The sequence below is a fragment of the Solanum dulcamara genome, chromosome 6, assembly GCF_947179165.1.
Source record: "Solanum dulcamara chromosome 6, daSolDulc1.2, whole genome shotgun sequence".
NCBI classification, from domain to species: Eukaryota; Viridiplantae; Streptophyta; class Magnoliopsida; order Solanales; family Solanaceae; genus Solanum; species Solanum dulcamara.
In genome coordinates this window covers 77,431,979-77,458,041 of record NC_077242.1, presented here as the reverse complement: position 1 = coordinate 77,458,041, position 26,063 = coordinate 77,431,979, and the positions used below count along the sequence as shown (strand labels likewise).

Sequence of the window (26,063 nt, the reverse complement as noted above, 5' to 3'; positions counted from 1 at the left end):
TTTGAAGTATAGCACAAAATATTGTCACTATATTTCGAATGTGGTAATTTCTCTTTTAACAAAAATGACACTGTATAAATTTGAATTATAAATTAATGTTTAATTATAAATATCGAATCTGCACAAATACAAACATAGTATTATGATCTCATTTAACTATCTGCAAATAACCAACTTTACTAGAAAAGCTATGAAACTTTACTTGCATTTGATCTTTGTGATAAAGTAAATTAGACAAACTTTTCACTTCTCACTCTTCTTGTGATCTAACACTAGATTTCTTCTTCTTTTTACAAAAAAGAAAAACAACACTTGAACAAATCTCCCCATCACAATCAACTTCCACCCAAATTTCTTCTTTATAATTTAACACCCCCCCTACCCCACCACCCCCAAAAAAATAAAAAAAATCCATTACCCTCAAAGTAGGCGGCACAGACATATGACAACTAATACAAAATAATATCATTGCTTTGTCATAAAATCCTTTTTGTGGCTAAACTTCATCACACGTGTCACTCTATACTCGTCAGCATTAAGATTTCCATTAAGAATAAGAAGCAATAGTTATTCATTTTGCAAAAAAAACTCACATTAACAAAGCTTAGCCATCAGCATTAGCCTTAGAGAAAAAAGAAAGCAGAAGAATATGGGCATATTCAGAGAAGCCCCCAATTGTTTTCCCGGAGGATGGTGCGGCAGTGGCGCGGCGGCCCGAATGGCAAAGTCGTGCGACTACTGTCACCTTACCACCGCACTTGTGTTCTGCCGCACGGACAACACTTTCTTGTGCTTGTCGTGTGACACTCGCCTGCACGCACGCCACGAGCGTGTGTGGCTATGCGAGGTCTGCGAGCAGGCGGCGGCCAGCGTCACCTGTAGAGCTGACGCGGCCGCCCTCTGCGTCGCGTGCGACTATGACATCCACTCCGCCAACCCGCTCGCCCAGCGCCACGAGCGGGTTCCCGTGGTTCCCTTTTACGAACCTGTCGAATCCGTCGTGAAGTCAACCGCCGCCACACTTCTCGTCTCGATCAACGGTTCAAACGATTCGATCACGACCACGGCCACGGCTATAGCCCCGGTAGCTGCATGTATTGGACACCATGATCAAGAAGATTACAACATTGATCCATGGATTCCACCAAACACAATCACATCAAAACTTCCATTAAACACAGACATGAAATCAATGAATTTCATTTTCTCAGATTCAGAAAACTGTCTTGATTTTGATTACTCTGTTTCTGTAGACACACAATCTCAACCTCATTACAATTCAGCAAATGACAGTGTTGTACCAGTACAAACTACTGCAATAAAACCAATGCCAATTCATCATCAAGAGAAACATTTCGAGATTGATTTCACTCAATCCCACATCAAATCTTACAACACCCCATCACTCAGTGTAAGTACCAAAAAAGAACAAAACTCTTATCATTTTACCAGCACCCAAATTTGAAACTTCTTCATTGTTGAGCTATTTTTTTTTTTGAAAGTCAATTCATTTTACCAGCACCCAAGTTTGCAATTTCTTCAAAGTTTTCTTTTTTTCTTGTTTTTGGTTAAAACCCCATCATTTTACAAACACCCAAAATTGCATTTTCTTGATATTAAAGCTAATTTAACTTTATTTTTTTAAAATTCCATTATTTTAGCAGCACCCCAAATTGCATTTTCTTGAAATTAAGCTAATTTTCCTTGATATTTTTGAAAACCCCTTCATTTTACCAGCACCCAATTCAGCAATTTCTTCAAAGTTAAGCTATTTTTTTTTGGTTAAAATCCCATCATTTTAGCAGCACCCAAATTTGCATTTTCTTGAAATTTGAGCTAATTTCCCCTTTTTTGTGGAATTTTCAGGTGTCTTCTTCATCTCTAGATGTTGGAATTGTACCAGATGGAAGCTCAATTTCAGAAATATCACACCCATATATGAAAAGTATGAATAACAGCAGTATTGATTTATCAAATTCTGCAAATCATCAAGGTGAAAAATTACTTGGTTTAGATAGAGAAGCAAGAGTTTTAAGATACAGAGAGAAGAAAAAAAACAGAAAATTCGAGAAAACTATTCGATATGCTTCAAGAAAAGCTTATGCTGAAACAAGGCCAAGAATCAAAGGTCGTTTTGCTAAGAGAACAAACGCCGTCGACGACGCCGGCGAATTCGATGACATTGACAGGATTTTCTCCGGCGCCGATTTCGTTGCACCTGATTCACGATACGGCGTCGTTCCTTCGTTTTTAAGTTGACGTAATTATATTTACTTACTAAAAAAGTGAAAACAGTTTTATTTCCATTTTTAGTATAAACTGTATCTCCAATTACCCGAAAATATCCAATGGAAGGGTATTTTAGACAGTATATTTTCTGTCTATTTAACTTTCTTACTATGCTTTTCTTATTTAATTACTATGCTTTTTTACTGCCTTCTTCATCCTTTTCTTCTTTTCTTATTAGAGTTTGACGCACTTAAGCCAGTTGAGTCGAAAATTTTTTGAAGACAAATTTTCTATTTTAATGATGCAGTGTTAAGATTTATATACACTTTATCTTTCCTAAATTTCACTTAGTAGGACTTCGAATATGTTGTTAACTTTTTTATTATACGAGTAATTTTTAATACTTTGTTGAGGATCTATTATTAAATTATGATTGGTTGTTGAAGCCAGTGACTCAAATGGACACGTAGCAGATCTGTTTCAAATATAAAATATTAAAATGATTCGATCAGTATTTTTTCCCCTGAAATTTCTTATAGGGAAATGAATGAAAATATTATATTTTATTTTTATTGGAACTGCAAGTTTAGCCACCTAACCACGTAATAAAATTATTATCGTGTAATTAAAATATCAATGGTTTATTCAAGTCATTGAAATAAGAGTGGAGCTATAATTCTACTTACGAGTTCGATAAAACAAAATAATTTTAGCTAAAATTTGATATTTATATTAAAAGATTCATTTAATATGTATAAATAAATTATTTAAAATCAAGTAAGCTAATCTTTTTAGAATTCAAAATTCATAAACTTAAAATCTTAATTTAACAATTATTTGTAGAAATATAACATAAGATTATGTATAATAAATCTTACATGATCTAACCCCTGTGTGAATTTCGTACGAGGAAAGCTTAATTTATCAAAATATTTAATATTTTATTACTGGTGAGTTTGGGAATCTGTTTCTACCAACAGCACCACCACAAGGGTTATTAAAAAAAATTTAATATATGAACACGTAGCTACTTTGTATCTGAACATTGAAAGAAGTTTATTAGTATATATATTTTTAGTAACATAAAGCTTATGAACAAGGAAAGCAAAATAAGAAGGAAAAAAAAAAGGACCATCAAATAATGGGGTGGAATAAATAAGATATTTTTTCATTCTTGATGGAATAAATAAGATATTTTTTTATTCTTTATCAAAGATCTTTGAGCTATGATTTTATGAAAGAGAAAATTTTCAGGTAGGAAATGTTGTCTAGTAAGGTGCATAAATTCATATAAATTAGGTCAGTGACCATACTGAATATCGGATAGTTATAAAAAAAAAATCAAATAATTTGATGTGGTGAATGAGATATTTTCCTCCTTAACAAAACGTCTCAAATTCAAATTTCTCAAAATAAAAATATTTATACTAAAAAGCGTTTTTTCGTTCTATGAAAACATGCAAATTCAAATTTCTCAAAATAAAAATATTTATACTAAAAAGCGTTTTTTCGTTCTATGAAAACATGCAAAATCAGACTAATTAAGTCAATGAATATACCGAATAACAGCTAATTAAAACAAAAAGGGAAAGGAGACCATAATAATCGAACTTGACTCTTTTGCAAGTCTATTATTAGTCTCATTTTCTTTAGATATTTAGCTTTTATTGAGCCGAGGGTCTATCGAAAACAGCCGTCCTACATTGGTAGGAGTCAGGTCTGCGTACACTCTACCCTCCCCAGACCCACGATGTGGGATTTCACTGGGTTGTTGTTGTTGTTGTATTTTCTTTAGATATTTAACAGATATCCGGCTCCAATATGTTTTATTTCAGTCGATAGTCTTTTAGAAATAATTTTTTATTTCATAAGATAGACGTAAGATTTGTGTATACATTATTTTTAAATTTATTTTATAAAATTATATTGAGTATGTTATTATTATTTACGGAGTATATTATTTTCCTCTTTCAAGATGATCTATCTCTAAAATCTTATTGGTTATTCAAAATCATTTTTCAGCCCCAATTTGAGTTGTCAATATCAATCTGGCAAGTGGAGATATATCTGTTTCTGAAATTTGATTGGCTTATTCTTAACTGTGTTATGTCCCACATTTTATAATGTTAGGACAATTATATCATTTAAAAATATCTATATAAAAGAAATTGCTTTATCCATCCCGCCATTCACCTGTCCTTTTAGCCACTTTGATAAATAAATATTGATTTTTTCCTCTTATAATATGATATCATATAAGGATTTAACTATGACCTGTTTTGCCAAAATGCCATTACAATCGTGGCCATACTAATTTTTTTTTTTGACTTTATACACATTTTAACTCTTGAAATTTGAAGGATTCAACAACTGTAAAATTATCTTTGAGTGATTTATAAGTCATGTGTTAAGATTGAGAAATTTGATAGAATATCTTAAATTAAGATAAATTGCCTACATTATACTTCACTAATAATTATTTGCCTTTTTCAAAAATAATATTAAATTTGAGAATCCATTATATTCTGAAAAGGAATAAAATCAACTCGTAATTTCTAAACATATGTTTAAAGTTGTATTTATAGACAATCAAAATTAGTCCGACTAATGAACACCACATAATCGATGGACAAAATTGAAATAAAAAAAAAGATAATCAAAAAGATATTTACAAAACATATTTATAGAAAAGGGATTACTAACCTTTACCTTTAACGAATTCCGTCCACTTTTATAATTAAAATTTTTGAATTCGAACACCTGTGAACGAGAAAAATTCCGTTGAATACGTTATCCATAAAATTGAATCCTGCCATAATCAAATTCAAATATAATTAAATTTTAATATAAATATAAAATACAAAATCAAGAAAAAATTACACTTGCCTTTAGAGTGGGCCACATATCTCTTTCTAAAAGTAGCCCTTGACTATAACATGGTATATCTTCTGATAAATTCTCATTGGCACAATCCATAATGGACCTTGTCTATTTTCTACAACTTTTATTAGACTAATAACAACAAATAAGCTAAGAGCCAAAGTTAGGTTAAAGTTGTATAATTTTATTTGTTCTGAAAGTTGGCTGGATTGAGACCCAAGAGATGTTGTCAACTTACTAAATATTAGTTAAGAATGTTCTTAAAGTTTACATAGAGGTGATGAGGTGTCCAAATTCTATAAGAGATATAATTTTTTAGTTAATAGTTTAAGTCACTATTATTATGTTATAGGCCAATGTCAATGTCACGACCCCGACCCCGACCTATTATGACTGGCATCTACATTAACTCTTTGGTGGGAGAACCATCCTTATAGCCCAAGCCATCACACTACTAAGATAAATAGTTAAAGATTTTTGCGAAAGCAGGAATAAATCAAGAAATAATACTAAGTCCTTATAAACTCATAAAACAATCTTAACAACAACTAAAAATGTGAAAAACACCCAAGGAATTGAAAGTCGTCCATATCAAAACTTTAACCAAACATCAGCATAAGAAAGAGGAACACCCCCAAAATGAAGTCATAAAACTAAAATAGTGTTTGAAATCTTAGTGCTGAAAAAAGGACTAGAACAAAGAAGAGTCCACGGCAGCTTGAAGTAAACAGCTCGCCCTTGAACTCGAACAAGCCTCACTCTTCTAAATGAGGTCTTTTCGCAGCCGGCTGAATATGCCCTATACTCAACAAAGGGAGAGCAAGTGTACTATCAGTACCCAAAAAAAATAATGTACTGATAGGATCATGCGGTTAGCCAGTAAGCGGATCATAGACAAGTAAATTCAATATAACAAGCATACATATATACAGAATAGGTCAACCTATCTCATCTTCCATCATATTCAGCAAGATCACAATTAAATAACTTCAACATGCTATAACTTCACACAAGGGTCCCCTCAGGGGACCTACAAACAATCAACTTTGTGTCAGAACGTGACACTCGATCCAAATATGTGTCGAAACGTGATATCCAAACATACTACAATCACAAATACATTCAGTATTTATAATATTATATTTACCAAGAACACGTTCCTCACAAAACAGGCCAGCAAGTGATCACTTCACACATAATCTAGCATGTTTTTCTATGCATATACACATAGGCATGTCATGAAGCAATTTAACAAGTATATAAAACACATATGAGAAATAAGATCATCACCTACCTCAAATCCAAGTTTCAACCACCTTACAGTGCAACAACTTTCCCTTTTCGGGTTTGTTCCTTTCGTTCTTGGTCTAGAAATAGTAAATACATATAAAGGATCAATATAATGGCCTAACTATCATGAAAAATAACATAATTCTCATCCTAGGCCAAACCTATGATTCTAACCCCACCATAAAACTATTTTTCACCATTAATTTTCAGTTCAAACCCTCCCCCAATGATTACCAACCATAGCTTCTAGGTTTTAGGAATCAAAGGATGAATTTAGAGAATAAAATCCTTACCTTAAGCATAGAATTCCATGAAAAATCGATGAAAATCGCCCTAGGTCGCCTCTTCAAGTCTTAGAAACTGTTTTTTTTTTGTAGAAATAGGCCATTCTAGGGTTTTTCCTGACTTAAGTCTCGCGATCGTCTAGCTTTGGCGAGACCATCCCTCTCTGGCGAGACCATCCCTCTCTGGTGGGTTGCAAGAAAACAGAGAGTTCAGAGTTTGAGCTCCAAGCCTCCATTTTGCAACACACCCATTTCTCAAGACGCATTAAAATATATCCTTCAAACCAAATTCGATTCCGGAAGTTTTACTAGCCTGAATGCGATTTTGCGAAGCCATAAATACTCCGTATCGCTTTGGCTATCAGCTTATCCAAATACATTAGTGATTTGATCTACCACCATTCACATGATCACCCTAGACCTCACCTGACTCAGAATTCGTCCAAGTCTGGTCTAAGCTAAAAAAATTGAAGTTACTACTTGAAGTTTTCTGGCCCGATATTCTTTCCAATTGGCCTATTCCTAACGATGGGAAAATGTCATTACAATCAATTATTTGACACTTTGCCCACCTTAGATATGATCATGAACCAAATTTTGCTCAATATTATGTGAGATGAGCCTACACAAAATGTTCTGAACTTTTATAATACCAAACTCACAGAAGTAGCTAGGGGTGGAGCAATCTTATTAAGAGTGATGCATGAGAACTGGTTAACTTTAGAAAAACTTTATATATATTTTGAAGAAACACCATATATTTCAAGAGGACTCTTCAAATATATTCCTTGAGCGTGAGTATACGACATGATTTTGAGTCTCAACTACAACAATTTATAATTTTTTATGGCGTTTGATTGATTCTTTACTTTATTGGCGTACGGGAGATAGTGATGTCCCCATAAGGCTCAATTCCTAGGTCCCCTCTGATTTTTTGGAGCTAGACGCGCAAGGGATTCATTTACATCGTATTCGTAAATGAATTATATTGTATATATAACGTCTAAAATATCTTTATAACTATGAATATATAGTATATATTGCATCCGACACGCTTCTTCATGTGCTTACTTCTTTATATTTTGAATCGCTAATAAAAATTCAAATTCCACCGTTAGTTCTAATAGATATTAGGTATTTGTCTAGATTTTAAGATTATAAATCACTCTTTTATAAATAATTACCCGAAAAATAAAACTCTGATAACGCTCATATACCAAACAGACAATGCCACAATGAGTTAGGTTAATCTAATATTTTGTAAGATTCTTAACCACATAATGGAGAAGTTTCAAGGAATATATAGCATTTCATAAACACCTTTGTATCATCATTAATTTGTCTATAACTAATCTATCTATGATGTTCAAGTGCAATAAATATGAACAATAATTTTAGGAAAAATGAAAAATTATTATAATATACTAAGTTAGTGGATGCTCCATATAATAAATGGGCCCCACTTAATGCTTAATGGTCAATTTCTTTTGGCTTACTCCCTTATCTTCTTAGCTGCACTTTGGCTATAAATAGCCCATTTACAGTGTGTAATAAAACACACACAAATACTCAATTCTCTCAACCCTTTCTCTTTCTCTTACTATCTCTCTTTCTTATTAATTTTCTAAGTTAGTTTGTTTTATAACATGTTATCAACACGAGATTTCATCACTTTGAGCTATTTTAAAAAGGTAACAAAGGGTAATAATTTTATTTTCTTAAAATGTCTAATATCTCTAAACTTGAATTTGTTGCTCTTGATATATCTGGAAAGGCTACTTATCATGGGCACTAGATGCCGAAATACACCTAAAATTGATGGGTCTGACAGACACTATCAAAGATGACAATAAGGTATCTAGTCAAGACCGTGCCAAAGCCATGATATTTCTCCGCCTTCATCTTGACGAGGGGTTAAAATTACAGTACCTCACATTAAAAGACCCCATTAAATTATGGAAGAATCTAAAAGAAAGATATGACCACTTAAAGTCAGTTATCCTTCCATAAACACGTCATGATTGACTCAATTTGAGATTAAAGGATTTTAAAAATATAACTAAATATAATTCTTCCTTGTTTAGAATTATAGCACAGTTAAATTTATGTGGAGAAGAAATTAATGAGCAAGACAAACTTAAAAAAATATACTCCACATTTTTACCCGCGAATATGCTCCTGCATTAGCAATATCGCTAAAAGGGTCTTAAAAAATATTCTGAATTACTCTCTCACCTTCTTATTGCTGAACGACATAACAAATTGTTAATGAAAAATCACAATAGTCTGTCCATTGGTTCTTTGCCTCTTTCTGAAGTGTATCAGACAAACTATAACCAACAAGAAAGAGGTCATGGTCCTAGTCGTGGTCATGGTCGAAGAAGAAATTATAATCATGATGCTCGTCTGACACCAAGAAATGAACGGCAATACAAAATCAAGAAGTTATACCAAAGAAAAATTTAAAAAGTATATGTCATAGATGTGGAGGTATGAGACACTGGTTACATATATGTCGGTCATCAAAATATTGGTTCAGCTATACCAGGTATTCTTGAAAAAAGCAGAAAATAATTCAGAGACAAACTTTATCTCTGAAGATAATATTAAGTCTATGCATTTGGATGTGACTGATTTTTTTTCAATTTCACAAAAGGAAACATGAATATTGATAAGCAGGATAATATTTAAATAAATTTTTTTTATTTGTCTATACTAAATAATATGTTTATATTTTTCTAATTAATGTAAATAAATAAAATTTGTATAATGAGCCATGTTTTAATTATAATATTTACTTTATTTTTTTTTGAAGAAAAATATGGATATGCCTCAAATTTTATTTGTATCAATGATCAATCACGAGGATATTTGTGTAATTGATAGGGAATAACTCATGCCATTTTTAAAGACGAGAAATATTTTTCCTACTTGCTTAGAAGAAAAGCAAATGTTACTATAATTTCTGATAATTTAAAAATGATTGAATGCTGCGGAAGAGCTACTATATTTCTGACTAAGGGAACAAAGATTGTTATAGAAGATGCATTGTTCTCTTCTAAATCCCCAAGAAACTTACTAAGTTTTAAATATATTCGCAGAAATGAATATCATATTGGACACTAAATGAAATAAATATTGAATACATTAGTATAGCCAAGAGTGTCTCAGGTCAGAAATATATTTTAAAAAAATTACAAACTTTGTCGTCTGGGATATATTATGCAGAAATTAGTGCAATTGAAGCACATTTGATCGTAAACCAAAATTTAACTAATCTAAATATATTTGTGCTATGGCATGATCGAATTGGTCATCATTAATCAATAATGATGAGACTAATTCTTGAAAATTCAACTGAACATCCGTTAAAGATTTGAAGATTCTTACGAATGATGAATTTTAATATGTTGCTTGTTATCAGGGCAAATTAATTGTAGACCATCAACCCTGAAGGTTGACATCGAATCTCCTGGCTTTTTAGAGCGTATACATGGGGATATATGTGGACCTAATCATCCACCTAGTGGATTATTTAAATATTTTATGGTCTTAATAGATGCATCATCAAGATGGTCTCATATTTGCTGCTTATCATCTTGCAACCTGGCGTTTTTGAAGTTATTACCACAAAAAATAAGATTAAGGGCACAATTCCCAGATTATCCAATTAAAGTTATTCACCTTAATAATGTTGGAGAATTTACATTCCAACCTTTTGATGATTATTGCTTATCAATTGGGATAAAAAATGAATATCCTGTTACTCATGTTCATACTCAAAATGGCCTTATAGAGTCATTTATTAAGTGTCTACAATTGATAGCAAAACCTCTACTTATGAAAATAAAATTGCCGATTACTATTTAAGGTCATGCTATCTTATATACAACAACACTTGTACATCTCAGACCAAAAAATTATAATAAATTCTCTTTGTCACAATTATTATTTGGTCATGAGCCAAATATAGCCATCTATTAATTTTTGATTGTGCGGTATACGTGCTTGTAGCACCACCACAACGTACCAAGATGGGCCTTCAACGAACGTTGGGTATATATGTTGGGTTTGATTTATCCTCCATAATTTGATATCTTGAACTGTTGACAAGAGATTTATTTTCTGCTCTATTTGCAGATTATCGATTTGATGAAATAATTTTTCCGCAATTAGGGGAAGAGAAAATGGAACCAAAAAGAGAAAGAGAAATTGAGTGAAAAGTTTCATTACTATCTTATTTTGATCCACGTATCAGGACATGTGAGCAGGAGGTCCATAATATCATCCACTTACAGAAAATAACAAATCAAATGCCAGATACATTTACTAATTTGAAATGGATAACTAAGTCACATATTCCTGCAGTGAATGTGTCTATACGGATTGATATCCCAAAAGGACCATCTACTAGTATCATAACTTCTGAATCTCAAACACGCCTGAAACGTGGTAGACCATTGGGTTCAAAGGATAAGAATCCTAGAAAGATGATACTACAATAGAACCTCCTGAAGAAGGTCAAGATTTGAGTAATCGTGATATTTCTGAAGAAATCAGTAAATTCGAGACTTAAGTGAATGAAGATCTTTCAATAAGTTTTACCGGTGATGAGATAAATTTAGATTGATTGAAAATTACCGTGGAGAATATTTTTGCATATAATGTTGCACATAACCTCATGCAAAATAGCAAAAATCTTGAGCCTAAATCTGTCGAAGAATGTCAATGTAGATGTGATTGGCCAGAATGGCAAAGGCAATTCAATCAGAATTGAATTCACTTGCTAAACGTGAGTTTTTTTGACCTCTAGTCCAAACCCCAGAAGGTGTAAAATCAATTGACTATAAATGGATTTTTGTGCGAAAACGAAATGAGAGTTGTACAGAAAAATCTTGAAATACATCTAATGGATATAGTTACAACTTACCTTTATGGTTCATTTGATAATAAAATTTAAATGAAAATTCAGAAGGATTAAAATTGCCTGAAGCATGTACTAAGTCTCAGGAGATGTACTCAATCAAATTGCAAAAATCATTATATGGTCTAAAACAATCAGGGCGTATGTGGTATAATTACATTAGTGAGTACTTGACTAATGAATGTTATATAAATGATGTCATCTGTCCATGTGTTTTTATTAAGAAAACAAAATCATAGTTTTTTTTATTCGCTGTTTATGTTGATGACATAAATCTCATTGGAACCTCTTAAGAGGTCCAAAAGGCGATTGGATATTTAAAGAATGAATTTGAGATGAAAGACCTTGGAAAGACAAAACTTTGTCTGGATCTGCAAATTGAATATTTAGCAGACGGGGTCTTTTTCCACCAATCTGTCTACACTGAAAAAATCTTAAAATGATTTTACATGGACAAAGCACATTCATTAAGTACTCCAATGGTTGTTCGATCACTTGAAGTGGATAAAAATCTGTTTCAACCTCAGTGCTATTGGTGCACTTATGTATCTTGCTAACGCAACCAGGCCTCATATAACATTTTCTGTTAATTTGTTGGCAATGTATAGTTCAACCCCAACGCAAAGACATTGGAATAGTATCAAACATATTTTGCGATACTTAAAGGGTACCATTGATATGAGTTTGTTTTATACTAACAAAGGTTGTGCAGACCTTATTGGTTATGCAGATCCAGGTTATTTATCAGATCCACATAAAGCTCAATCTCAAACAGGCTATCTATTTACATACGGAGGAACTGCTATATCATGACGATCTATAAAGCAGTTTATTATTGTTACTCTTCAAATCATGCTGAAATAATAGCAATTCATGAGGCAAGTAGAGAATGTGTTAGGCTGAGATCAATGATACAGTTTATCAAAGAAAGATGCGCCCTGGAAAATTATGTGAAAGTACCCACAGTTATATTCGAAGACAATGCTGCGTGCATAACTCAATTGAAAGGTGGCTTCATAAAAGGAGATAGAACGAAACATATTTCACCAAAACTATTCTTCACACATGATCTCTAGAAGAATGGTGATATTGATGTACAACAAGTTCATTCGAGTGATAATCTTGCAGATTTATTTACAAAGGCATTACCAACATCAACTTTTGAGAAGCTAAGATATAAGATTGGAATGCATAGTCTCTAAAATATCATATGAAATTTTCATCAGGGGGAGTATAATACGCGTTGTACTCTTTTTCTCTTAACCAAGATTTTATCACACTGGATTTTCCTGTAAGGTTTTGAATAAAGCAGAAATCAAGTCGTATTACTAGATGTGTGTACTCTTTTTCCTTCACTAGGCTTTTTTCACTGAGTTTTTTCTAGTAAGATTTTAATGAGGCACAACACATGTGAGTGTTCAGGATAACTATATATATTTGTTCTTTCACTAGAATTTTTCTTTTACATGGATATCAAAGGGAAAGTATTATAATATACTAAGTTAGTGGATGCTCCATATAACAAATGAGCCCCACTTAATGCTTAATGACCAATTTCTTTTGGCTTTCTCCCTTATTTTCTTAGCTGCACTTTCGCTATAAATAGCCCATTTGCAGTGTGTAATAAAACACACACTGATACTCAATTCTCTCAACTCTCTCTTTTTCTCTTACTATCTTTTTTTCTTATTAATTTGCTAAGTTAATTTATTTTATAACACAAATTAAATTATACTGAAACTCACGAAATCGATTAATTTGGTGGCACAATGATCGCGTAGATCCACAAATAGGATAAAAAGCTATCTACTAAAATGTTTTTCGTTTCTAGAATTCGTATTCAAAATATTTAAGGCTGGCTCAAATTTTTTAACCTATCAATTAAGGTAGAGTGTGCATCAAAAATTTGTTGATTTACACAAATATCATTTTTAACCTATCGCATAACATTTTTTTCGTAAGATTCTCAGTTTGTTTAAAAAGACTCTTTACACCATAGCCTATGAAATCCATAAATTAACATTTTTTTTTTTAAAAAACAATTATTTACTAAACAATTGAAATGCTCTTTGCAATATATGTCTAAAGAGTCCATAGTCTAATCTAGTGGTCTAAAAATAGTCATCTGCTAAACATCTAGATTTTATCTCTATTTTTAAAGTTGTACAAATATATAATCTGTTTGGATTGACTTATTTTTAAGCAGCTTATAAGTTGAAAACTGAATATAAGTAAAAAAAAAAGTAGGTGCATATCAACTTTTTTTTTGACTTATAAGTTATTTTTAACTTATAAACTGTTTAAAATAAGTTCATCCAAATAAATTCAACTATTTATTGGGGCTTATTTTAATCACAAAATGACTTTAAATTGATCAGCCAAACAGTAAAAAAAAAGCTGAAAACAGCTTATAAGCCAATCCAAACGGCCTTATAGTCCTTGGGGAACTATCATTACGGACAAAGATAAACTCGAAGCTAATGTGTTCTCTTATATTATTCACCTTACAAGCAAAATATTAGATCGTTGTAGTTTATAAAATTTGACATCATTGTATAATATTTTTTTGTAAGATTTTTTCTTTGCTAAAAAAAAACTCTCTAGACCATAGTCTAAAAAGTCCGTTAATTACAAAAAATATATATAAAGCGAGTCATTTACTAAACAACTGTTCCGAAAAAATAGGCTCAACCCTCTTGTCTCTTATCACTTTGGTTGATACCTAACGAATTGACATGAGAAGGAGAAAGTGGACCCAAATACACGAGGCTAGCTAGTGAACTTCACGTGCTATGTAGGCTCAATAAATGGCCCATTTTAGAACAAAAAGTTGGTGTCCCATTTCATTCTATTTGTATGTAATTGCCACTTGCCAGCTTACCAACAACACATTTTGACCCATTTTTACTCTCTTGTCTGAAATCAATCCAAGCACTTCACTTTTTTATTATTATATATTATCATATGGTATATTGAAAACTACGGTTACAGATTAGATTTGCATACATTTCATTCTTTATAAACTCCATTTTATGAAGCTATACTAAATATATTATTGTTATAATTATAATGTATCAGCTATTTGATTTTGACTAATTTTTTGAGATTGCCTACTTTCTCCTATCAATACAAATATCAAGCAACACTATTCATCAAAATTTAAATAAATACAAAAAATTATCCAATATTTAATACGCAACGTAACGTGGGTGAGGTGGAGGGAGTTGGACTTGGTTATCTGTGAAAAATTCAAAAGGGCGTTTGTCTAATTAACTTATAGATATTTTTTGTTTTTATATATAAGCATTTGGTAGATATTCAAAGTGTTTATAAGCTGAAATTAACTGAAAACACCCTGCCTTATAACTTTTCAGTTTGTAAACACTTTTAATTTAGCTAGCGTTCGGTCATCAATTTTCTTATATTTTTACAAGTTATTTTTGAGTGAAATTTCACTATGCGAGAAATATTTAATTTTTTCCATAAAATATAATTTATATTTATAAGTTTTAAAAATTATTTAAAATACACCTAAGTTTATAATATCATTTTATAATGAACATGTTCCGTGAAAAGTCATGAGAACGAACAAAATTAATTTGAATCTGAAAAATATGAAGAAAACAAAAGAAAATATCATTGATTTGTATACGAAAAACTATTATTACTACTTGTAATTGGAAGTGACTTCGGAGAGCAAGCTCGAATATAAATTGTATAAAACATGTATAAATTGTGTACAACAAACTAGGACTGGAATTTAGTCCAAAATTAGAAATGATAGGTGTTATTATAAAATATAAAAGTTTTGAGTAATGTTTATTTTTAAAAAAATTCTCATATGCTAGAGATTGGCCCAAATACTAATTTTATCTAGTATTTGGGAACTTAAGATGTTTGTCAAATATATTTGCCAAGTAATAACAAGTTATATGATGAAATACTAGTTCTCAAAAAAAATTCCAAATATATTTAAAAATATTTATAGCCAAACGACATCTTAATAAAATATTTTATTGTTTTATGTTTGACCAATTTATCATTTTTCAATTTATAAGCATATTTGATTTGATCCTTATTTTATCCCTAATACATTTTGCAAGTCTTAAAATACTTCCCCCCTGCATCCCAGCATCTTAGTGTGTGATTTGCCCTATACATATACTTTTTGATTTAATAATTTACGTAAATATCTTTAAGGACATATTAGTCATTTTAGCAGAAAATTGCTTATTAAACGCATCAATTGTCTTTATCTTTTTTTTTTTTTAATTTTCCACCCGGTGTTCAAAATCCGCATTAGAGTCTTGATTGAATCTGAATTGCACACTGCAGGAACCATTCGGGAGAGGGGGAGGGGGCGCTCCCAACAATATTTTAGGATTTTCTCCATATTCATAATTCAAAATCGGAATCTTTAATTAAGGATAAAGTAGTCTCATCACTACTCCACAATTCATGTTGATATTAATTGTCTTTATCAATTTAGGCACTTCAACACAACATTTAATTGCTTATGCATAAATCAGTTTTAGCACCACAAAGATATTTATAGCATTTAATGTTTATCAACTATTTCTAATGCCAATACTTGGCGTAGATAAATTTTCCACTTGTGTATTTTCAACCCAAAAGAAAAAGGTAAAAAAAATAATAAAAATTTAGAATTCAAAGAAAATGTTACAATCATAACAAAAAGGATATATAATTGACAAATTAAAGAATCAAAATGTTTTAAAAAGTACCCTATGAGAGTACTTTTATCTATTACACATGTCAATTTGCCCAAAACCTATATATATATATGTTCTATCCAAGTCATAATACACTAAATATTAAGTGGAAAATCTATATAAAAAAACGAGGGAAAATAATTCAAAATTATAATGAAAATTAAAGATTAGAAAAGGTCTTCTAAAATTAAATCAGAAGGAAGATCATATCCAAAAACCATTGAATAATCATCAACTTCATCACTTGTAGATTTTGGTATTCTCCAACTTCTTGCTGCCTCAGAATCATCCCCATATCTCAACAATTCTAACACCTAAAAAAATTAAGAAAAAAGAAAAAAATAATAATCGATCACAATTTATTCGAGACTGAAACATTATAGGACATAACTAATTACAATAAATATCGTATTTTACCTCCGTCGTTGACGGGCGCCATACTGAAGATTGCCTTACACAATATGAAGCAGTGAGAATCATCTTATGCAATTCATCCATATCAAATTCACCCTCCAACTTTGGATCTGCTAATTCAATTAATTTTCCACCTTCCATCAAGGGTGTTGCCTTTAAAAATGAGAGTAAAATTTATCAAACAAATTATATAAATACCAAATACAACAACAATAACAACCCAGTGAAATTCCACAACGTGACCTTACTCCTACCAAGGTAGGACGGCTGTTTCATAAAGACCCTCGGCTCAATAAAAACATAAAAGCATAGAAAGAGGTTAGATAAGACATATATGGGAAATTATATAAATAACAATTTAGCAAATACAAGTATATAAATATCTTATCATCCTTCATATTTTATAATTTGAAAATATCAGAATATATTTCTTAAAATAGCATAAGATAATTTCTTAGATTTTTTTTTCCGCCCATATTAGATCACACGTCATTCTCATATCCAACTTACACATGCTCCATTAAGAAAGAAGAGAAGTTAAAAAAGACAAGCCAATGAGATATTTTTGAGAGATATTATTATCATTAAAAATCTATGGACCAATATCCAAAATGTTGTCTTTTTCATCAGATTTTTTTCAAGAAATTCCAAATAAATGAAAAAATTACTTCTTCCGTTTAAATTTAGATGAACATATTTGACTAAGCACAAAGTTTAACTATTTAATAAAGAAAGTACTTTCTCCGTTCTGATTTATATGACATACTTTTTCTTTTTAGTCTGTTCAAAAAAAGTACGTAACACATACTTCCTTATTTAAAAATAATTTAATTTTAAATTTATCATATTACCCTTAATAATATTATTATAGTCAGTAGCCACACAAATGTATATTAATTATTTTAAATTATAAGTTTCAGAAGTGTTTCTTTGTTAAAATGACACTACAAAAAGAAAAATTAAAATTAGCTACGAATTTCGTTGCTAATTTGCTCTTAGCTAATGAAAATTTGTAATAGCCATCGTTGATTTAATGATTTTAATGTTTAACTATACAATTTATTCGATGGTAATTCCTATTTTTTTAGAGGCGTGTGTGCCCCTAAACATAGCATAACATCTTTGTAACTGAAAAAGTTTTGAAATTTGTGATCTTTTATACATGCTATAATTAATATTTATGTGACTATATAAGTTTTTCATTAAGGGTAAAAATAAGATTTAAATTAAATATTTTTTTTTGAAACGAAATAAAAAAAATAAAATCAGGATAAATTAAACCTACCCATAAAAGTAGATTTTGTCTTGATGAGTCCACAGGCCTTCTACCAGTAATAATTTCAAGAAGAAGAACTCCAAATGCAAAAATATCTGTTTTTTCATCCACAATTCCATGCATGAAATATTCTGGTGCTAAATATCCAAATGTGCCCTCAATTGGAATTACAGCATGGTGTGTCCATTTATTTGGTAGCCACTTAGCTAGTCCAAAATCTGATATCTTTTCAAAAAAAGAAAAAAAAAGAATGATGAAAAATTAGAGATAAAACACGAAGAAGAAAAAAGGGACAATTTTATATATATGATAAATTATTAGTTTACAATAAATATAGCAATATTTTATTTACATAAAAATTAGCCAAAAATCATAGGAAATATACCATAAAAAATAGCCACAAAATCATAGGAAACATACAATGACTATACAAAATAGCTTGCAAAAGTCATACAAAGTATACAATGACTATACAATATAGATTACTTATAATGAGCTATACACTGAATATAAATTATGATACATTCTATACATGAAATATACACTAAGTATACATGAATATACACCTAATGACCATTTTTTTTGATAATTACAATGATCTAATGGTCATCTACTATAATTATCCCAACTTTTAATTTCATCTTTCAAGCTTCCATATAGGAAAGAAGTAAAAATTATACAAGCCACTTTTTGGAAAAAAAAATCAGTATCTGAAAATTGTTAAAATAATAACCACTTTGATGTGGAAATAAATACCATGATATTGTCATGGCTTTTAAAATCTATGACACGATCATAGATTATGAACTTAAGAAAATGTGAAACTCTATGATACTATGTTGTATTAATATTTAAAATAGGAGGAAAAAAAAACAAGTAATCCAACCTTATTGAGAAATAACCATTTTTGATGCAGAACATCATGACAATTATCAAAGAATTCGAACTTAAACAAATGAAAAATTCACGATATTGTCGTGACTTTTTTTAATCCTTGACAATTTCATGGATTTAGAACTTAAAAAAGAGTGAAATTCCACAACAATTTGTTGCATATTTCGTCCAAAACTAATTTATTTCTCAATGACTTTTAAATACTTGGTAATTTTTTAAATCAAATTCGAAAAGTGGCTATTTTATGAATTTTACCCGATAGAAGAGTTAGTATAAATATACAAAAAGACCGATAAAAATTGCGAAAAAAACGTGCTTTATGAATTGTACCTGAGGCTCATAATCTGGTCCTAGTAGAACATTTGATGCTTTGATATCACGATGTATTATACGATGTTTACAACATTTGTGAAGATAATGTAAACCTCTAGCAATTCCAAGGGCAATTTTATATCTCATTGGCCATTCAATGGATTTGTTTGATTTTCCTGCAAAGAAGAAAAAAAAAGAAGCAAAAGATGGTCATCCGTTCAAGAATATATAAGGTGTCCTGATTTTCTTATATAATATAAAAAATTAAATTTTGTACAATGTTCTCGATTTTTGTCTCATAGAGGGTGAAATGACAATCTATTAACCGCCATTTCTTGAACGGTATCATAAGATGTTTTTATTATTTATTTTGCTTAAGTCTCTACAATAGAAAAGATTGCATTCTGCGAGATATCTTCTAATACAACAAGAGAATAGAAGGGATGGAAAGAACCACGTTGATCAGATTATATGATCATTATTTATTGGGTTCAACTAAATTTAATATATATATATATATATATATATATATATATATGTATATATATATATATATGTATGTATATATTGTTTTGATAATACTATTCTGAATCTACAATTTTAAATGTACGATGTGTTCAACACCAAAAAGAATTTCAAAAATTGAATCCATCAAGTTAAAACTATGAATTCATGTACTTAGAAAAAACCGTCTAGATATACATGTAAAAAAACTGCTCGTAGCTAATAATTTTTTTTGATAATTTGTCGCTAATTTGTCCAATCCAATTTTGATAGTGGATAGGATTCACCGGCTACTTGACATAGCACATAAGCCAACAGTAATATTGACATGAATGGAACATGAATTATTCGACTTGATTAGTGACGAATTTTGCTGTTTAATTACAAAATCTATCCGTCGAGATATAAGCAGTAGTCTATGAAATGAAAAGAAGTAAATTAGGTTAAAAGGCATACCATGTAATGCAGAAGAGAGAGTGCCATTGGGATAAAATTTGAAGATGAGATAAAATCCATTTTCGATGCAATAACCAACTAAACTTGCTGTATTTGGATGATTAACATGGCTAATTACGCCTAATTCCATTAGGAATTCTTTTTCTTTGTTCATATTATTGCTGTCTTTTGCTAATCTTTTTACTGCAATTATTCTTCCATCTTCAAGATCCCCTCTATATACATCTGAATATCCTCCTTGTCCCACTAAATTCTCTGCAAATAAATAAAATAAATAAATCAATGGCATTTCACAAAATTGAAATTTATACCATTAATTATATTCATGATTTAATTAAGGGGGTTATTCTCCCTCCCAAATAATAATTACTATATCTCAATCCCAAACATAATAATTATGTCTCAATCCCAAACACTATATAAATCCTTACTATTTGGGGTATGAGTGCTTTTCAAAAATAACCTTAATAAGTGATCTTAATTTCCACCTATCTTAAAAAAAATCTTTAGAAAATGACTTCTGTTTCCCATAAGTTATAAGTTGTTGCCATAAATTAAATTTATCTATGAGACAGAAGTTCGAGATATTTAATAAATCAGAGATAGTAAACCTGTTCAATTAACAATAAATTCTACTTCATAAGCAAAAATTATGTGTTGCTCGATTATTCACAAGTCAATACAACAGAAATTCATGCCCAATAGCCAACACATTGAATTATATTCACTCCTATGACTTCTTGAAATGTCTTATAGTACAACTACAACTAATTATATATGCATGATAGGTAACATAGATCATATTTTAAATTTATTTTGTTAACAAGAATCAAAAGTGACCAATATCCCTCATGATGACTACTTTTTTTAAAAAGGATTTCCTTAATTTTAAAAAAGCCAAACTTAGCCCATTGGACCAAGGGGGACATAATTCAAAGAGTAGCCTAAAAACGCCATGGGTCAAATATATGTATAATTCATGTATAAGATGTATATGATTTTGTATAATTAATATATAGTCTATGTATATTGACTAGAAAAAGTAAACAGTAAGTTCACCTTTTTTTTAGCCCCAAAAGAACTAAAAACCATAGTATATATTACACATGAAGAACACAGACCTGGATGAAAATAATTTGTAGAACTTGCAATCTCCTCATAGCTAAAACACTTCAATGGAGGCTGCTGTATATTTTCCTCATTTTGAAATCCTGAACTCTTCTTCCTTGAGCTCGAATCAAAAGGCGAACGTAAAAAAGACGAAATTCGCCTCAATGGAGACATTGATTTCTTGAATTGATCTTGTTGATATTTGAATTCCTTAGTCACCAATGATGATGATAATATTGAAGATTTAGTGATGGAATTTTCACCAAAACTTGAGCTATTTTCTTCTCCTTCAAAACCATCTAGTACAGTTCTTGGTGAATTCCTTGTAATAATTTGCTTCTCTGAAGAAGGGGAATTATTTACTTTATGCCATCTTGAACTAGATTGATGATTTTCTGCAACAATTTGGCTATGTAAGTAGTGTTTCTGACATTAATTTTCACGTACGCACACTGAACTTTATTCCGTATATTATAATGGTATAATCACAAATTTCTTTATCGTCACGTTAAAGTAATGACAGTTTATCCACTATAGTGGTAAAGTCATGACAAAAATATTTAATTTTTTCGCATTAAAATAACTAAATTGTATCAACTATGACAGTATAGTAACTTGCTTTTATAACTGGACTTTATCCACTATAAGGTAAAGTCTATGACTTGCTTTTATAATTGATAAACGTTGGCTTTTTTGATGTGACATAAAAAGTTGAGCGATAGTGACTTAATTATTATAGTAGGTAAAGTTCAGTTACTTTGACATGACAAAATATATAGTTCTATGATTTTATTGTTGTGATGAGTAAAATTTAATGACCATACATAAAATTGACTTAATTGTTATCAGATAGGAAATTGAATTACCTTGGATTCGAATTGAATTAGATTGAATATTATGTGGTGGTGGCTGCCCTGATTTTCTAGCTACCACAACTAGTGAACAATTATCTGGAACTCTTTCACAACAATACTTTGCAATCGTGAATGGATATCTGAAAATAATAAAAATAAAAATATTAAGTGTCTTTAAGAACATACAATTCTAAAAACACATGAATTTTCGAAGGATATTTCCATCGAAACGTCGTTGAAAATTTGAAGTTTTCAATTAGTTGAAGTCGTCATTGAAAATTTGTGTGTTTCTAGTAGTGACATGCAAAAAAATTTAATTATTTTTGTACGGTCAGTGGATCTAAGTTAATTTCTCGACTAAATTAAAGTTACCTGCAAGTTTTATTCTGTTTGCCACCAATGAGAAGAAAATCAGCTGGAATACTTTTAGCCTCTTTAATTAGACCTCTCCCTGCATTAGAACTAAAACCAACTCTTGCCTCTAAACCTACCTGAAAGTTTTCAATATTAAATTAATAGAAATGACAAGACATTTTATAATATCAATTGGAGTAAGATAATCAAAGTTCTTAAATTCGAGTTTTGTCAGTAGAAAAGATCCTGGTGAGAGCGCTTTGCTTGCCCTTTTTATGGACGTTATGCGGTGAGAATTCAAATTAATTAAGATCAAAATAAATATCAGACACTAGAAATAAAAGTGGATTAAGATGAACTTAAGTGGAAGAAAAGATCCTGGGGAGAGTGCTTCGCTTGCCCCTATCATGGACGTTATGCGGTGAAAATCCAAATTAATTAAGATCAAAATAAATATCATACACTAGAAATAAAAGTGGATTAAGATGAACTTAAGTGGAACAACGTGGAAAATAAAGGTCCATATAGGGATTTTTACAATGCGCAACATTAAAGCAATCCTAATTCTTATTTCTTACAAATTTTAATCAGTATGCAGTGTTAGTGTATAATCAACATATAATCACTTAATAATTAATATACCCCGAGTATATACAGGTGACAACTAGAAGCTAATATTGAAATGTAATAGTTTTGTTGTAATAGAAACGACGGAGAAAAATATTTTCTTAAAACTTATAATGCAAAAAATGTTCTTGAAAAATTCAAGTATATATTTTACCTGTTTATACAACAATAATAAATCGCGTGTAAATTTATAGGTGGAGTTTGGAGAGAGTAGAGTGTACATACACCTTAGCCCTACCTTTAAAAAGGTATAATGATGGTGATTTCGAAAGACCCTCAACTAAATACATGAAAAGAGACAATAACAACCGACAGAAATAACATCAAGATAATAAAATTTCGAGGTTACCTGTTTATATTGACATGTTTTTGTAAATTCCCCCATCATAGAAATAACAAATGCTTTTGCCTTTCGAATTTGAGTATGATTTTTTGATATAGACTGCCATTTCTTGCCTTCTTCTTTCCTTTGATCACCAAATCTCTTGCTTTTCTCTGTTGACACTGTTTAATCAATGGCCAAAAAAAAAACAAATAAATAAATTAATACATTGTATTCAAATTTAAGGATTAAAAAAGCTACATTTTTTGGAAAATCATAAAAAAAAAAACTTGAAAATATTGCTAACTTGAAGAACAGCTTCTATGTTTCTTGCATATGTGAGAATATTGAATATCTTCCACAAAGAGATGTATAAAAATTCCTCCTATTTTTTTTTGTCTTTCTTGTCTTTTTTTTGATTGGTTTAACAAAAATATCATTTTAATAAAAGTCAGACGTGTCATTCTCCAAGGGTCATTGTCACACATAAGGAGCCAAAAAAGGCAAGAAAATATCACAAAATAATAATTGTGGCTATAATTGAAAGAAAAATAAACATATATACCAACAATGTATAGTTCTATAATTGCAAGTGATACTTATCACACATCACACAATAAGAAAACAAATGAAAATTGTGGCTATAATTGAAAGAAAAATAAACTTACAAACAATGTGTTGTGCTATAATGGTATCATTAGGTTTGGCTAAAACTCTAATTGCCCAAGAAATAAGTTCTTTACTTTCTTCAACATCCAAAGAAATTCCCACAAGAATTTTTGAAGGTTTATTATAAGTACTTGAAACATCCATTTTTTGCCAAAATATGTTTTTTTTTAAATCACTTCTTCACTATCTTTTTTCTTGATGAACACATAGAATTGTAGAAAACTTGGGTAAGAGACATTTGAATGATTAGTAGTATTTATTAGGACTTTTGCTTGGGGTGGGGGGTGAGGAGGTATAGTGTGACCACTTTAGTTCATTCAATTATTCTTTCATAAGAAGCATAGAAAGAATTTAAAAGTATAATGTAACTTTTGGATTTAGCAAAGGTAAAGGTTTTGTTTTTGCATTTGATTTCTCTTGTTGCATAAGTTTTGTACATGGCTTATTATATTGTTTGGTAGGGAAAGTTATGTGCCACTCAAATGAAGTCATTCTTTTTACTCTTATTTGCCTTGCCCTCATGGAAAGGGAACATTCTTGGAAGTTGGTGGAGGCACTAGGTAAAAAATCGCGAAATTTCGATGAATGTTATTAATGGAATATCATAAAAAATATGAGATTTTCAATGAATAGTTCCTCGTGAATGTTTTCAACGAGTCAATTTTTGTTGGAATTAGTGATCTTTTAGTCAAAAATTTATTGATCCAATGGTCAAGCGTGTGATTATGACACGTCTCATTTACTCTACATATTGAATGAAGTTTAACTTTTATACATTGAAAATATGAAAAAAAGTTTTAAATTCTCAAATCACTTAAAGAGATAATTATAGGTGATTATTGTTTATAAAAAGTAGAATTAGCAACTAGAAAAATAAAATAAATTATCTGTTATAATAGATTAAAGTGTACCAATATAGTTATATTAGTTGAGCCCTATAGGATATAATAACATATAAATTGATTGGTGAATCACTCAATTACATCAGAAGAAGAAGAAAAAAGAACAAATGGGGAAACATAGAGTAGTTTCTTTTTGTGGCTATTAGTTAAATAAGAGAATGACCCAAAGATAAGGGATAATTGGATGGCAGAAAAAAAGAAGATCAACTTATCATTACTTGTCCACATTGCCAAACTAATAAACCATCTCTTCACCCTTGGAATTAAAGATAAAAAAGAATTGTTTCAATCATAGTGTCTATTTTTTTCTACTTATTCGATATCCGTTTTGAAGTTTTAATTGATCCGAATTCAAAACTTAAAAAGGAAATTGCTTTTTAATTCGAAACCTTTTATTAAAAATAAAAAAAATTCTAAACCTAAGTGGTGGGATCTTTATAGTGTTTTTTCCCTCCATTTGACGTCATTACTTTACGATCTTAATTAATTAGATTCACATTATGTATATAAAACTTGAATTCAAAATACCTGATTAAAGATACAGAAATCTTATTGTAATATAATCCTCTAAGGTTGGGTCATCATAGTGTCATGCAATCTAAAGTACATTTTCGAGACCTAACACCACTTTAAGAGAAAAAAATCATATGTGGTAACAACAACATTATAATTCCTCACCAAGAGAAAAATAAGAAATTAACATACAAATAACTAGAAAACAATGATGATTATGATTATGTAATTATATATATGGCAGTTTGAAACATGCAGCTAACTGTACAATCATTAGCATTTTCTCAATTATTATGGAATGGAAGAGACTTTACTTCAAATCAATATTCACTTTACTATGAAATATACTATGTAAATTACTACAAAATTAATATGAAATTCAAAAGGAGATGATACAATTCTTCAACAAATGTAAAATAAAAAGACTAATCCATATATCCGACTGGTTGATATTTCATAAAAAATCTTGAATTTTTTAGAAAAGTTATCGGAAATAGTTTTTGATAAGCATATTTT

General features: G+C 30.3%; 2 protein-coding genes across 2 annotated transcripts; one reads left to right on the top strand and one right to left on the bottom strand.

The window, feature by feature from the left end:
• Positions 1-574: 574 nt before the first annotated feature.
• LOC129893154 (zinc finger protein CONSTANS-LIKE 5) lies at positions 575-2,397 on the top strand. The gene is made up of 2 exons (XM_055968648.1): positions 575-1,411; positions 1,867-2,397. The coding sequence occupies exons 1-2, from the start codon at positions 650-652 to the stop codon at positions 2,257-2,259; spliced, it is 1,155 nt and encodes a 384-aa protein (XP_055824623.1). The 5' UTR covers positions 575-649; the 3' UTR covers positions 2,260-2,397.
• Positions 2,398-16,481: 14,084 nt separating this feature from the next.
• On the bottom strand, positions 16,482-24,291 carry LOC129891627 (probable receptor-like serine/threonine-protein kinase At5g57670). The gene is made up of 10 exons (XM_055967040.1): positions 24,132-24,291; positions 23,491-23,645; positions 22,533-22,651; positions 22,173-22,300; positions 21,318-21,701; positions 20,197-20,451; positions 19,255-19,412; positions 18,040-18,255; positions 16,758-16,907; positions 16,482-16,654 (listed from the first exon to the last, which is right to left on the bottom strand). The coding sequence occupies exons 1-10, from the start codon at positions 24,274-24,276 to the stop codon at positions 16,508-16,510; spliced, it is 1,857 nt and encodes a 618-aa protein (XP_055823015.1). The 5' UTR covers positions 24,277-24,291; the 3' UTR covers positions 16,482-16,507.
• Positions 24,292-26,063: the final 1,772 nt, after the last annotated feature.